At 53.5% G+C, this 16,211-nt stretch overlaps 1 protein-coding gene across 1 annotated transcript; it reads right to left on the bottom strand.

Moving 5' to 3' along the window:
* Positions 1-2,921: 2,921 nt before the first annotated feature.
* On the bottom strand, positions 2,922-5,434 carry NKX3-2 (NK3 homeobox 2; the record flags this gene model as incomplete). The annotated part of the gene is made up of 2 exons (XM_080664207.1): positions 2,922-3,466; positions 4,969-5,434. The coding sequence occupies 2 exons, from the start codon at positions 5,432-5,434 to the stop codon at positions 2,922-2,924; spliced, it is 1,011 nt and encodes a 336-aa protein (XP_080520333.1).
* Positions 5,435-16,211: the final 10,777 nt, after the last annotated feature.

Here is a 16,211-nt window from a genome sequence, read left to right as displayed (position 1 = left end):
GCAGCGGGGCCGAAATTCCCCGCGCAGGACAGGCAGGGAGCAGGACCAATTGTTCCTCATCCTCTAAAAAAGGGCCCGGGTGTGAGTGCCGGAGGAAAAGGAGATGAAAATAGTTACGCTACACATTTCCAGGGCCCAGTAAAGGCGCCCGTCTTGGGTGGCAGTGCAGTGGGAAATCCTCAGAGGCCAGGCTGGACCCAGGGGCTGCCTGGGGCTCCCGGATCTCAGGGCGCTCCCGCCATCGCTGGCCATGGGGCGGTTCAGAGAGAAACTGCAACAATCCGGGTCAGATCGAATCCGTTTGAGTCATTTTCCCCGGAAGTCTCTACCCAGCCCAGAAGAATTGGCCCTGGCAGGGAGCCGGAGAGAGGGCGAGAGGGGTAGGGGCGCTGCCTGGCCTCCCCAGTTCTCCCAACTCCAAATCCGCAAGGATGGAGCACAAACCACCCGCTTAGGACGCAGCTACAACCAACTGCCCGTTTCAGAAAAGGAAAAATCACCTCCCTTCCCCCAAATCAGTAGTGGCGACCTCTGGAGAGAGGAAGGGAGGAGATTCTAACATTATCGGAAATGTTCTGTCTACAAAAAAAAAATAAAAAAATTGCATGCATGAGCAGGAAGCTAAAATTGCACCCTTAAACGTGTCAAAAAGAAACGAAATGACTGCAGGAGCCAGCTGGAAGGTAGTTGGGCTTAGGGTCGAGGGTGTGCTCTTCCCGAGAGCCTTTGCCTCTCTCTCCCTTCGCGTTTCTCTGTTTCCAGAAGCGGGAACCGTTTCTTAAAGGCTCGCGGACACTGTCTGCTCCGCCCGGTCCCTGGGGCTGCAGACGCCAGGCCTACGCCTTCAGGGTGTCAAGGCCGGGTGGTCGCCTGGCGGGGTGAGGTCGCGGACGGAGGAGGGCGGGCCGGCCCGTCGGCTCCAGGTGAAATTGAAAGTAGCGGGGCCTGGTGTCTGCGTTTCCCAGCTCCGGGCCTCGGCGTCTGCGCTGCGCGTTAACCCTTCCTTGCTCGCCCGGGCCCCGTGAGCGAGGGTAGCGGTGCGCGTTTTGCTCGGGTGGGTCCGTGGCATCCTGGCGCTCATTCCTTAGAATCAGGCAACAACGGACCCTCGCCCAGCCCATCCTCTGCTCCCATGGGAGGTTTCGGTGCGGATCGAATGACGCAGGGCCCCGGAGGAGTGGAAGCGCCTTTTGCACCCCGCTGAGGTCAGAGCGCAAGCGACCCTCCCGGGAGACACCTGATTCCAGCCTCGCTCGCCCCTCAGCGTTTCGGAGTCTCAGCGAGGGTTTTGGCTGGCCTATTCTCCAAACAAACTAAAACCAGAATCACGTAGAAAAACACGCGGAAAATGGAAAGCACAGAAGATGTAGGCAGGTGGAGGGGTCGGCAAGTTAGGACGAGGGATGGGAATTGGCGGCCGGTTCAGCAATGGACTCTTCCTGGACCCTGAAACCACCGCTCACGAGGAAAAAGGGAATCCTAGGGGTCCGCTCCTGATGACTGGGATTCATCTTGGGCTCCTGCAAAGTCCCGGAAGTGGAGATTCCCTGAGCTGCGCAGTTTACACCCCTGCTGGGGACGGGGGGAGGGGTGGCCAGCAAGGGTGCTCCCGGGAGGGGCAGGCAGCCTGGGTCCAGGACTGAAAAGAGGTTGGGAAATCGAACCCCAGATATTTCCATGGTACTGGCTTCCCCAAAGCCGGGCGGAGAGAGGCTCAGAGAAAACAAGGCGTCCGGGAGGGCATGTTAAATTGAAAGTTTATAAATTAAAGGGAAAAATACAGCGCATAGAACTTCCCAACTTGGCGAATCTTTTAAAAGTGAATAGTCTAGTTGAGTGCACAGTGCCCTTAAGGAGGCGAAAAGCGGCGAGGTTGACAGGATCGCCTGTCTTAGGGGCGGGGGCGGGGGCAGGGACGGGCGAATCCTGGGTCAGGACACAGCGATGAAGTGGCGGAGAGTGGACAGGAGAGTGGACAAAGGGTCCAGCGGCTGGCAAACGGCGGAGGACACCAGCGAAAGGCTGGTCAGGGATATTCACATTGAGTACAAAAATAGCCGTCATTTGAATACAAACAACTGAAAAGTGCTACAAGTTTGAACCCCCTTTAAAACAAATAAAAAGAAAGAGAAGAAACATCTCTGCGAAGGGCTACCAGCCTCGTTCTCTCCTTGTTCTGGGACTCCCGGGAGCTTCCCAGCGTCCTGCGGCCCTGGCCTGGAAGAGGAAAGATGAGGGGGGAGGCGGAGGGGGAAGAGGGTGCCCTGTGCTCAGAGGCTTCCTTCCTTACATTCAGCACTCCGTAAGGCGCCCTCACCCAAGGTCTGACGCCAGGGAGGGAGAGGCCAGAAAACCAAACCCTTCACGGTTCAAACCAACCCCTTGGCCTGGGGTTTCTAGGGGCTGCCTGGGTTTCGCACCCCCTTTATTACAAATGCAATTTCCAAAAAGAATAGATATGTAGATACACATAGATTGGTAGCATGGATACCATGAACTAGTGTGGCCTAGCGCACGAAGCTCCCGGCAGGCCTGAACTTCGGGGGATTCAGGCTATGTGGTCTCCAGGAGTTCTCTCCACTCCGGGGAAACGCCGTCCCCAGGCAGATACAATCCAAATCCAACGCTGTCGCGATAATAAATAAAGTCTAAGGGCTTCCAGGCAGGTGGGGGGGGGGGGTTGCAGAGCCCTTAGGCCACTGGGTGCCTTTGTTCAAATTGGAAAAAGGCGCCCCCTCCGGGCAGACTCAGTCCCATCGCCAGGGCGCACGTCCTGGATAGCAGAGCCAGGGCTGGATTTGATCCTCCACTTGCCCCCTCGGGTGTGCGCCCCTGTACAAAGCACAACCTGAACGGCCGTCAGCTGCCGGCCGTCTGGAGCTGGGGAGCCGGGATCACTCGCTGCCTCGCCCCAGGCCGGCTCACTGGGTGCCCGCGGCGGCTGCGCACGTGGAAAGCGCCCAGCCCGGGAGGCAGTAGTAAGGGTAGTAGTAGGAGGGCTGCAGCGGCAGCAGCGAGGGCGGCCTCAGCACCTCGCCGGGCAGGTACTGTCTCTGGTCGTCGCGCACCAGCACCTTCACCGCCACCTTCTTGGCTGCGGGCGCGGAGGCCAGCAGGTCGGCAGCCATCTGCCGGCGCTTGGTCTTGTAGCGACGGTTCTGGAACCAGATCTTCACCTGCGTCTCAGTGAGCTTCAGCGACGCGGCCAGGTCGGCGCGCTCGGGCCCCGACAGGTAGCGCTGGTGGTTGAAGCGGCGCTCCAACTCGAAGACCTGCGCGTGAGAGAAGGCGGCCCGCGAGCGCTTCTTGCGCGGCTTCGGCGCCACCGGCTCCTCCTCCTCCTCCGCGCCGCCCGCCGGCCCACCGCCGCCGCCGCCGCCGCCGCCTACCGCCTCGCTGCACAGCGCGGGCACGCGGGCGCCTTCCGGGCCAACACCGTCGTCCTCCGCCCTCGGGCTGCGGTCTCCTTCGGACCCCAGAGGAAACAGAAACAAGAGACCGTCAGCGAAGCCCAGGAGTGAGGTTGGGCCTCAACTGCGGGGTGGGGGTGGGGAACGGAAATGTCTTGCGATCCCACCAGGGCGGTGGGGAGGGCCTGCAAGCCCGGGTTTTTGGAGACAGTATCAGAACCGCGTCCCACTCACTTCCCGCATCTAGGCCTGTCGGGGCGGCCAAGGGACTCCGCCGCTGTGTCAACGCTGTGCGGGCGGCCCAGATCCAGCTCTCTGCCCCGTCTGGGCCCCAGGCTCCCCTCGGGAACGCGGGGCACCGAGTCTGATTACCCTCCAAAAGCCTTCTCGACTCTGAGAGCCGAGCCCTGGGGTTCTAGATTACGTTTCCCTCTTTGGATTCACCCGCCTCCCCACACTCACGCTCACACATACACATGCGTTGGCTGCGCGTCAAGGGAAGGTGTGGGGACAGGTTCTGGGGACACAGGCATTCAGAGTCTTCCGCCTCCAACCAGCAGAATTGCTGCGAGAGGTGTGTCCCTGGGCTGCCCTCAGGCCTTGGGCGGACTTCTCCCTCTCTCTTCGCAAGGAAATTAGACAGAGGCTGGGGATCGGAGGTGACAAGAGCAGGGTGTCCCTGCCTCGAGTCCTTGGATTCACATCTGACTCCAGTTCCTCGGTCTCTCCCTCGCGCTCTGGCCACGGCACCCAGCAGAGAGAGGTCCGGCGCTCTGGCCTCTGGCCTCTGACAGACAGGACAGACTTTGCCTGGGGCCGGAATGAGGCCTACAGCAGCGACTACCAGACCGCGGGGCAGGCGTGGGGGTCTTTCTGAACCAATGACTTGCCAGGAGCTGAAGAGGCCCCTCTCCCTGCTGCGTCTGGGATGACCTACATCAGCCCCTCTGCCTCCAGCTGGCTGCTGGGTTTGCCTCAAGCTCTTGGGTCCTCAGCCCAGAACAGCTTTCCAGGCCCTGGGGTCTGGGAAGCTAAACAAACCCTCCTCTCCAAGCCCGGGCTCAGCAGATCCCGTCCTCTGGCCCGCTAGGGGGTGTCCCTCGCTACCTGTCCTTGAGCTGCAGGGCCTGGCCCTGGGACCTCCAGCCTGGAGTGTCTCTGCTCTCTGGCTGAGGGCCAGGGCACTGGCTCTCCTAGATCTCTGGGCCTCTCGCTCTCCCCGCTTCCAACTGATTTGGGGATTTGGAGACAGACACGGCCTGCCCAAGGCACTAAAGATGAACTCAAATCCAGGCTGCAGTGGTTCCCTCCCAGCCCTGTCCGGAGGACATCTCAGGCCTCGCCCCAGGACGCAGGGCTCTGAGGACGCTCTCGGTTTTCTCAGGCTTACTTACCCGAGGGTTAGAGCAGCCCGCGCCAGAGCGCAGAGCCTGGGGTCCGGATCGGCCCCTGGGCCCCAGGGCAGGGTGCTCGCGGCAGGCCCACCCCCACTCGGCAAGGTTGACCTCCTTGCCCAGCCCCTCAGCCCGGCCCCCTTCCCCGGGAAGCCTCAGCGAACCTGAGACGCTGGCGGACATCTCGCTGTCGCTCCGGCCCACGGCTTCCTCCTCCAGGTCCTTGGCGGCGGGCAGCTCGCAGACCGGCTGGATGAGGCCCAGGGTCCCTCCCGCACGGCCGGCCCGACTGGCCCTAGGCGCGTCCGCGCAGCGCCGCCCGCCCTCGTTGTCCTCGCTCAGCGCCGAGTCCGAGTCCCAGCCGCCCGGGCTCTCCGCGGTCCGCCCCGCAGCCATTCTGGTCCCGGCAGGCGACGCCAGCAGAGAGTCCTCGGCGCCCGCCAGCGCGCCCGCGTCGTTCTCCCCAAAGAGCCGCCAGCAGCAGACAGCAGGCGCCCCAGCCACTGCTACCGGTGTGCCCCCGGGTACCCGGCGCCCCTCCGGCGCGGGTAGTCCGCCGCGCTCCTCTTTCTTGTTGAGGATCGCCTGGATGGAGAAGGGCGTCAAGGTGTTGGCGCCGCGCACAGCCATCTGCGCCGCGGGCCGGAGCGGCCGGCCGGCCGGGCGGCTGAGGAGCGGGGCAGCTCCGAGCTGGACGGAACGCGCGGGGCGCCGCGGCGCGAGTGAGCCCGGCGCGCGCGAGGCCCCTGCAGCCCACTCCTGCGCGGTCCAGTAGCCCGCGCCCTGCTCTGGCCTGGGATCAGCGCCGACCCTCACCCCTACTTCCGAGTTTCACCCCGCCCGGAGACCCCCTCCCTCCCAATCCAGAGTCAGACGCCCTTCTTTCGCAGCTCAGCTGAATTATCTCATCGCCTAGCGCTCCGAGGGGCGGGCCGGGGTCGGCCCCTCGGAGGGCATCGGGGGGAGGATCCGCGGGGGCCCCTCGGCGGCTGCAGTCCCCTCCTAAGCGCCTCCGGAGCGCACGACCCAGAGTCACTTTTTCTTTGAGCCTCTGTCTCTTCCCCGCCTGCAGGATTTCGCTCCTGGCTCGTCCTCTCCCTTCCCCGCTGGGCCCGCGCTTCCGGAGCCCACCCCCGGCGGCAGCGGTCGCGGCGGCCGCGGGATTCCGAGAGGCGCGGGGCACCTTTTTACCCCCTGCCTGGGTTTTATCTGTTTCTTCTCTCTTTCCTTCCCCTGCGTTCCTTCGGACCCCCCTCCCGCTCGGGTGTCATTCCTCACCGCTGAGTGACAGCCGCAGGCCACGCCCCTGCACTGGGCGGTCCTGGGCGCTCCCGGCAGCTCATTGGCTGGCTCCGGCTGGGAGACGTTCGCCGAAACAGACAAAACTGGGCGCGTTGCAAGTAGAAAGTCAGGGTCTGACTTAACCCCTTTCCTCCCAAGTCTGGTTCGCGAAGCATCTTCCAGCAGCTAGGAGGCCGCAGACCCGCTGCTCGAGAAACCGCGGGTCTTACCTTTGTGGATGTACCCACCTTTTCCCGCGCTTTTATGCAACACCGTGTTTAGTTGAGTCAAAGTCTAGGCGGAAATCCAAGATAACGCAGTTCCATAGATCGCGCGCATAGTTTCTGTTCTCTGGAAAGGTGCACAGAGATGAAGAAAAAAATGCTTCTTTCGCCCCCTTAGACTTTCGCGGCTCTTCACTGCTAATTCTTTTCGCTAAAATAATCAGTTCATGAAAATCATTCTATTACTTTTCTTTCCCGGCCGTATTTTATTTGATTCGATTTCTTTAGAGGAATTGAAAAGGAAAAAAAATTGGTACAGTTAGAACTAAAATCAGGCGGAAAATTGGAAGGCATGTTTAGGAGAGTTTCTGGAAATTGCGTGATTATTCCCTTCATGTCAATGCTGAATTTAATTGGAGTTAAATTTTGCACCAGGAAGGAGGAGAAGAAGAAGAAGAAGAAGAAGAAGAAGAAGAAGAAGAAGAAGAAGAAAGAAAGAAGACCCTTTCAATTTGTTCTTTAAATATTCTGTTACTTGTGAGTTGAGTGAGATTAGAAGATATGTATTTGTTTAAAAGAATTTCTAGGAATTACCATAGTAATGATCCTGAACTGGCATTAAATGCTCTTTAAAATAAAATAAGTAACGCATTGTTTTCTGTACAAGAAGGAGCCGAGTTAAGAAACACAAATATTGTGGGTATATCAAAACATTTGTTACTAATTTTTGTTGTTTATTTTTAAATAAAAAAAATTTACACCAGTAAAATGCTTTACTGTCTTCCATAAATTTTGCCAGAGGTTTAACTTAACACCAAATACACAACTGGAGCCATTAAATACATTTAAGGAACTGTGATTTTAATGTAGTGAAGTGTGGGGTCTGGTGTTTTTGGTGTCACTAACATACATAACATTGCCCTTGTTGCTTTCTTTTCGGTGGCTCTCCGTGGGTACCGCAGGATGGAACACACCCACTGTTCACCGCTTCCAGGCTCAGTGGGGTTCTGCAGCATCTCTGCTTCCCAGCGCGTCAGCCACAGGGTGCTTTTTGCATCCCAAATACACTACAGTGCGGATCCTGTCCTGTGTTCGGCGGGGGGAAACCTCACATTGCAGAGGTCATTGCCCTTTGTAGATCTTTACAAGGACGTCAGGTTTGGAGAGAAAGGTGGTTTAAATGTGGTGTCAGGATGCGGCAAGTGGAAGGAACCGGAGGGGGACAGAACCGAATGTCTCCTGGGCTTCAAAAGAAAGCGTGTCCTTGCCTTCCTCTCGAGACCTTTATTTATTCTCTAAATCACCCCTCCCCCACCGCCCTAAGCAATGTGTTGTTATTCCCTGGGGTCCAGTGGAGGAGGAGGTGGACCCAGGCTGCGCAGAGGGTGAGAGATGGCAGGTGTGAACTGGGTGTCGCAGACAGCTATCCTTTTGTGGGGTTAGGACTTGGTGTGGACACATAATACGGACACTCAGACAGGCAGAGAAGTGTTGGGGTTGAATAACTGAGTCTGAGAGTAAGCGTGGGGGCTATGCAAAGACTTACTTAGCTCTCCTCCATTTTTTAAAGACACCCCCCCCACCCCAAATCCAAGTAGGATATACCCCTTGACACAGGCTCGGGCAGAGGCGTTCAAAGCGTGGAAAGCTGTGGTTCGGTGATTTTGTGGGCTCCGAGTGTCAGACTGGCGGCCTTCCGAGTCTCCAGGAGGCGCACAGCCCGGGAGCTCTGTCCTCGCGGGCGCGGTCAGCGGATCGTTAGGTCGGTGTTTGGCTGCGGGCAGGCCGGGAGGGGGTGTTGGCCGAGTGTACACACCAGGGTCTGGGAGCTGCTGGGTGGAGAACGCAAAGGCTTTGGGGGCCGGTGAGCGAAGGCGGTCGGATGCACAGAGATTTATTTCCCGGGTACGCGCAGAGGAAAGGCCGGCGAGTGGGTGGGGAGGGCGTGAGTGGCGAGTCTCGGCAGGTCAGCGCTTAAGGCGTGCAGGGCCGGAGGTCCACCGGGATCGGGAAGCGTCCGCGCCGGCGGGCGGGAACCCGGCTTGCAGCTCACCGAGGGCGATCTGCTCCGGCGTGGCCGCGAGCTCCTGGATCCGCGGCGGCAGGACGGCGCCTGGAGGGTGGGTCGGCGCCGCGCTCAGGCCTGGGAATCCGCGGAACCGGAGATGGGGACCCCGAGTCACCCACCCGTCTTCAGGAGGCGACCGGCTCGCCCCGCGCGGTGCCTTCCTCCTCCTGGCTCTTCCCTTATCTTCCCCAACTCCTCTCTTCCTGACTCCCGCAGTGTGGGTCCTGCGCGCCCCCTTCTTGCCCCAGAACAGCCCGGGTCCCCGGCGCTGCTTGGCGGTGAGGTTTCCCCGGGCCGCGTGCGGAGTAGGGGACGGGGGTGTGAGAGCCGAGGGGACGGAGATGGAGAAACGCCGGCTCTGGGGCCCGGCCCTCCGGTGGTCACCGCACGCTGTGGCCCTGCCGCCCATCACCCGCGCCCTCAGCCATCCTTCGTCTTCCGGGGAGGAGCTGCCTCCTGAGCCCGCGATGGACCGAAGGCACACGCCAGGGGCTGCGCTGCAATGGGAGACCGCGCTGGACTTCTCGGGGACGCTGATGACCTTAACTGAAGACACTGGCCTTTTCTGGGCCGCAGTTTCTAGTCTTTTAAACCGAGGCTTGGCCCTGGTGCCCTCCGAGGCCGAGGCCGCCGCTGAACTGCTGGAGCTGGTGTGTGTGCGTGCGTGTGTGTGTGTGTGTGTGTGTGTGTGTGTGTGTGGCTCAGGTGCAGGCTCTAGGGCCAGGGCCAGGCAGAGGCTGCACCGGGGATCACTGTGGTCCCCAGCAGCAGGCTCCCGAGGGTGCTCCAAGCATCCCAAGTGCCAACCAGCTGGCCACCTTCCCGCCAGCAAATTCCTACTTCGTCCGATTCCAGACGCCAGGGTTTTTCCTACACGTGGCCCAGGTATATCTGACGGCACAGGGAAGCATCGCTATGGGTCAGGGTAGTTTTATATTTAAACAAATGCTGTTCACTAGCAATGTTCCAGGAGCCCCAGACTATTGCTTTATTATTTATGTATTTATTATTTTTAAAATGTATTTTTATTGATTTCAGAGAGGAAGGGAGAGGGAGAGAGAGATAGAAACATCAATGATGAGAGAGAATCATTGACCAACTGCCTCCTGGACGCCCCACACTGGGGACTGAGCCTGCTACCAGAGCATGTGCCCTGACCAGGAATCCAACTATGATCTCCTGGTTCACAGGTTGACACGCAACCACTGAGCCACCATGGCCAGGCCTATTGTTTTCTTTACTCTACACAACCTTGAGGGTGTGGTGCATAGAAAACATTATTATCCCCACTTTACAGATGAGGAAACTGAGAGTCAGATAGTTTACATGACTTGACCATCGGTAAATGGCTAAATCAGGACTGAAAACTGTCTAATGCCAATCCTGTTGGGTTTTCTAACCAGTCTTTCTATGACCCTTCAGGTTTATTCCCATTAAATGATTCTCATTGTCTTCCTGACCCATTTCAATGGACTCATTCATCAGAAAAAGAGCCTGGAACTTAAGGAAATCAAAGAAAGAATTCGGGCAGGCAAATCTAATGCTTTTTCTGTTTTGTGCATTTGAAAATAAAGGACGCCAAAAGCCCATGCATCTGGACATAAAGCTTGTTATATGGGAAGAAAGAAACACCATTATTATTATAATCAATAAAATGAACCACGTGTAAAGGGAAACAGTTTGTTGGGCTCGGAAGTATGCGGGCCTGGGCTCTGCTGGAGGATGCAGTGATAAAGACCTCACGGAAGACGTTTCCTCTTTGGAGCTTTGGTTTTCTTACCTGTGAAAAGCCCATGTTGGAGGTGACTTACCACGTTTAGACAGTGAAGCACGGCCTCGCGAACCCGCCTGGGTACAGTGGAGGACGAGCGCCACCTAGCGGGAACCCTTGAGGGATGTGTGGCGTACGGATCTACTGAAACACAGAAAACGTTGGTTTCAAAAAAACGGAATGTTTTTGCTGTTAATTGTCTCCACTGTCTCACGTTATGAGCAACCTAATAACGGAGGTGTTCCTTTTAACGGAGGTGTTCATGCAGACACAGCCCTCTCCCCCCTGAAAACTCACCTCACTCAAGGGCAGGGATAGGTAGGGGATCAGCTGTAGAATCCAGGTAGTTGCAGAGACCTGACCTAACACATTATCCTTGATTCCTCTGGGGCTGCCTCTGGGAGTACTCCACCCAGGCTCTGACTGGGTGCTAATTTAGGGTACATGTAGTCTGTATGCTTAATTGGAGTTATAGGAAGGTTTTTCAGTTCTTCAGAAACTAATTTCTTCATGAGACTAATTGGGGTATTTCACCCTAGTCATCAGAAAGTTCAGGCATTACAAACAAGCCCATCTTGTCCCTCCGGTTTTACTTTCTCATTTGGGTTGTAGATGGTGCTATTTCATTTTTTTTTTTTTTTTTTTTTTTTTTTTGCTTTTGTGGGACAAGGTTAGGAGAAGGTTTCAGTGGATAAACAGGAAGATAATATGTCTGATTGCTTGTGTTGAGTTTGAGATGCTTATAAAAATTTTTTTTAAAGTCTTCTGATTTTATTACCTTTCTGAGTCTAAGTAACTGTACCGGGGACTCTCAAGGTCTTATGCCAGGTTCTCCTTGCAAAATTTCCCAACTCATTTCCCTTTCTCTATTCTCTCCCTTTCACTCATTTAATATTCAACAGATTTTTCCTGAGTGCCTACTATGTCTCAGATGCTATTCTAGGCTCAGGGGTTCAAGGTCCCCTAAGACACCACTCTCCATAGGCTAATATTTCAGTGGTGGAATACCATCAAGAAATAAATGCTTGCCCAACTGGTTGAGCATCGACCTATGAACCAGGAGGTCATGGTTCAATTCTCAGTCAGGGCACATGTTTGGGTTTCAGGCTCGGTCCCCAGTGTGGGACGTGCAGGAGACAGCCGAGGGATGATTCTCTCTCATCATTGATGTTTCTGTCTCTCCTCCGGTTCTCTGAAGTCAATAAAAATATATTAAAAAATTCATCTTAAAAAAAGAAATAAATGCTTAAGTACAACAATGGACAAAACATCAGACAATGTAAGTGCTATAAAAAATTAAAGCACAGTAGTTGGGAGAGGTGATTTGGGGCTACTTTTGATGGAGGGAGATGGGAAGCAGAAGGAATATAGCAGAAGAGATTTTTAGACAGAGGGAAGAACTAGAACAAAGGACACGTAGTGGGAACAATTAGAGTGTGCTCAAGGACCCAAGGGGACACTCCTGGGGCTAGAATGGGCAGAGAGTGGCAAGAGTTGGGGTCCCAGAGGCAACTGGAGGCCAGACTGTGTAGCCTTCATAAGACACAGAAAGGAAAAGCCATAGGAAGATTCTAAGCAAAGGGTTAACTGAATATGATCTGCATCTGAAAAAGATCATCACTCTGGCTGAGGTGCAGAAAGGCTGTGGGTGTTGCAAAAAGAGAATTGTGAAAATCTGTTAGAAGTTACTGAGTCCAACTTGTATGCATGCATATAAACCTAACCAGTGGTCACGAACAACGGGGGAGTGGGGGCCTGCGTGGGGAGGGGTTTGGGATGGGAATGGGGAGATGAGGACAAATATGTGATACCTTAATCAATAAAGAAATAAAATAAATAAATAAATAAATAAATAAGTTACTGAGTCCAAGCCAGAGATGATGGTGGCTTCTATTAGGTGGTTGTGAAGATGGAGAGAAGGGCTGGGCATGGCATTGATTTGGGTGGTATTTGTCATTTATTTTTTTAAATTGTGGTAAAATATACATAACACTAGTGGCCCGGTGCACGAAATTCGTGCATGGGGGGGGGTGTCCCTCAGCCTGCCTGCACCCTCTCCAATCTGGGACCCCTCGGGGGATGTCCGACTGCCTTGTGGGATCAGGCCTAAATCGGCAACTGGGCATCCCTCTTGCAATCTGGGACCACTGGCTCCCAACCGCTCGCCTGCCTGCCGGCCTGCTCACCCCCAACTGCCCCCCCGTCAGCCTGAGCACCCCCAACTGCACACCCCTGCTGGTCTGCTTGCCCCCAACTGCCCCCCCCCCCCACCGCCGGCCTGCTTGCCTCCAAATGCCCTCCCCTCTTGGCCTGATCACCCCTAACCACCTCTGCCTTGGCTCTGCCACCATGGTTTTGTCCGGAAGGTCTCCCAGAAGGTCTCTCAGTCTAATTAGCATATTACCCTTTTATTAGTATAGATAAATTTTACTCCTTTGAACCCTTTTGAGTATGCTGTTCAGTGTCATGAAGTACATTCACTGTGTTGTGCAACCATCACCACCATCCCTCTCCAGAACTTTTCTGTGAGAGTAAAACACGTTAAACTGCACCCATGAAAAGATGACCGTGCTGGCTGGAACGGGAGCCTGGGTATCAGGGATGTTAGTTGGAAAGAGAGTGGTCATAGGTTTGGGAACTTAGTCAAGACTTCAGAGGTGCTGTCCTAGCCAGTTTGGCTCAGCGGCTAGAGTGTCGGCCTGCAGACTGAAGGGTCCCAGGTTCGATTCTGGTCAAGGGCACATGCCCCGGGTGTGGGCTCGATGCCCAGGAGGGGGCATTCAGGAGGCAGCCAATCAATGATTCTCTCTCATCATTGATGTTTCTCTCTCTCTACCCCTCTCCCTTACTCTCTGAAATCAATAAGAATATAAATAAATAAATAAATAAATAAATAAATAAATAAATAAATAAATAAATACACAGCCTTAAAAAAACACACAAAAGACTTCAGAGGTGCTCGGGTTATCCGTGACACCCAGGTCCAGGGTGATGGCTGTGTGTGGAGGCCTTGATTACTGGAGGTGCCCTTCTGCCTTATTCTCCCTATTCACTCAAACAGCCCAGTGAACCTATGATATTCCTGTGAACACCTCCCCCACACCCTTGGCTCCTGTTTCTCCTACCTACGTGCCACCTGTGCTGTTACTCATTGTGGAGATCCCACCAACCCACCGGTCTGGCAAAGGACATGGAAATAAGAAAATATACTATTTTAAAAAGATACTGTTCTTCACAGCCAGGCCCAGCTCATCCATTGCTTCAGTTCTGCATCCTTCTGAGACCCTCTCACCCCACCTGCTGCAACCTTTCCCCCTGGAATCCAGGAAGCCCAATTAGCCCTCTTTGTCTTTAATTAAATCAATTCATGGAGCAAGTTGCCAGCTGGTGATTGTTAGAATAAACAAATCATCTTTTCTGTCAAAGAACAGTTTAGACAGTTGCCATTTTGGACTGCATGACTTGGCAGCCGCCATGTTGGCCACATGGCTTGCTGCTCCCCTGGGGGCCTCCATCTTGAAACAGCAAAGGCCAACCCCTCCTTTTGAATTAGCCAATCATGAAAGACTGTGTGCCTGAGCTCCAATCAAGAGCAAAGGACAGGTCACGTGCATCAGGGGTTATAAATCCCAAGTAGACCACCTGCTCGGTGTGTGCGTGCTTCCAGACCCTGTGTGCGCACCCTTCTACGTAGAAGTAAAAATATTTGCCTTGCTGCCTGGCTCCCGAGTATGTTTTGTGTTCTACCAGGACCCCTGACTTGGGGGGCTCGCCTTATTTCTAACAGTGATGATAGACAAAGATGTATCCTTGGGAAGTCTTAGCATAGCACTTCATACACTACAGCCATTCACAGACCTCTTCGCACAGCTTGTCATCTCTGCATATCCACCTAGATCACTCTTTACTTAATACCTTTATGTAAATGATTGTAACCTAGACCAGTGGTCGGCAAACCGCAGCTCTTTGGCCCCTTAAGTGTGGCTCTTCCACAAAATACCACATGCAGGCGCACACGTACAGTGCGATTGAAACTTCGTGGCCCATGCTCAGAAGTTGGTTTTCAGCTCTCAAAAGAAATTTCAATTGTTGTACTGTTGATATTTGGCTCTGTTGACTAATGAGTTTGCCGACCACTTACCTAGACCACCACCTTACACCATACACAAAAATAAACTCAAAATGGATAAAGGACTTAAACATAAGATGGGAAACCATAAAAATCTTAGAGGAATCCACAGGCAGCAAAATCTCAGACATATGCCAAAGCAATATCTTCACTGATACAGCTCCTAGGGCAATGGAAACTTAAGAGAAAATAAACAAATGGGACTACATCAAAATAAAAAGCTTTTGCACAGCAAAAGAAACCATCAGCAAAACAACAAGAAAGCCCACTGCATGGGAGAACATATTTGCCCATGTTATCTCCGGTAAGTGTTTAATCTCCAACATTTACAGGGAACTCAGACAACTTAACAAAAGGAAGATAAACAATCCAATAAAAAAAATGGGCAATGGACCTAAATAGATACTTTTCAAAAGAGGACATACAGAAGGCCAAGAGACATATGAAAACATGCTCAAAGTCACTAATCATCAGAGAGATGCAAATCAAAACAGCAATGCGGTACCATCTTACACCCGTCAGAATGGCTATCATCAACAAATCAACAAATGATGAGTGCTGGTGAGGATGTGGAGAAAAAGGAACCCTCTTGCACTGCTGGTGGGAATGCAGACTGGTGCAGCCACTGTGGAGAACAGTACGGAGTTTCCTCAAAAAACTAAAAATGGAACTGCCATTTGACCCAGTGATCCCACTTCTAGGAATATATCCCAAGAAACTAGAAACACCAATTAGAAAGAATATATGGACCCCTATGTTCATAGCAGCATAATTTACAATAGCTAAGATTTGGAAACAGCCTAAGTGCCCATCAGTAGATGAGTGGATTAGAAAACTGTGGTATACCTACACAGTGGAATACTATGCTGCTGTGAAAAAGAAGGAACTCTTACCATTTGCAACAGCATGGATGGACCTGGAGAACATTTTGCTAAGCGAAATAAGTCAGTCAGAGAAAGATAAATATCACATGATCTCACTCATAAACTGATGAACAAAAACAGATCCAGAGACTGAGAAGCATCAATCAGACCATCAAACCTCAGAGGGAAGGCAGGGGTGGGTGGGGGGAAGAGGGAGAGATCAACCAAAGGACTTGTATGCATGCATATAAGCCTAACCAATGGACACAGACACTAGGGGGTGAGGGCACGAGTGGGGGGTGGGTGGGCATTGGAGGGATAAGGACATGTAAATAATACCTTAATCAATAAAGAATTAAAAAAATGATAGTTGGTGAGCTTGAAACACCATATTTTCAAAAGAACCTTTGTATAAATACATAAAAATAATATAAGTATATTTATATGTAAATATATAAAAAATGGAGCACCTCTCACCATATATAATCTTACCCATATAATATATATTTTTTAAATTTAGATTTTTTTAATTGATTTCAGAGAGGAAAAAAGAGGGAGAGATAGAAACATCAATGCTGAGAGAAAATCATTGATTGGCATGGCCCCTACTGGGGATTGAGCCTGCAACCCCGGCATGTGCCCTGAGTGGGAATCAAACTGTGACTTCCTGATTCATAGGTCAATGCTCAACCACTAAGCCACTCCAGCCAAGTCATATAGTCTCTCTCTCTCTCTCTCTCTCTCTCTCTCTCTCTCTCTCTCTCTCTCTATATATATATATATATATATATATATATATATATAAAACTAGAGGCCCAGTGCACGAAGTTTGTGCACTTGTGGGGGGTCCCTCAGCCCGGCCTGCACCTTCTCACAGTCCAGGAGCCCTTAGGGGATGTCCAACTGATAGCTTAGGCCTGCTCCCATGGGGAATGGGCCTTAGCTGTCAGTCGGACATCCTTAGCACTGCCGTGGAGGCGGGAGAGGCTCCCTCCATGGCCGCTGCGCTCACCAGCCGTGAGCCTGGCTTCTGGCTGAGTGGTGCTCCCCCTGTGGAAGTGCACTGACCAC

The sequence above is a fragment of the Plecotus auritus genome (assembly GCF_963455305.1).
Source record: "Plecotus auritus genome assembly, chromosome: 1".
Taxonomy (NCBI): Eukaryota; Metazoa; Chordata; class Mammalia; order Chiroptera; family Vespertilionidae; genus Plecotus; species Plecotus auritus.
This window is presented reverse-complemented; position numbering and strand designations above follow the sequence as displayed.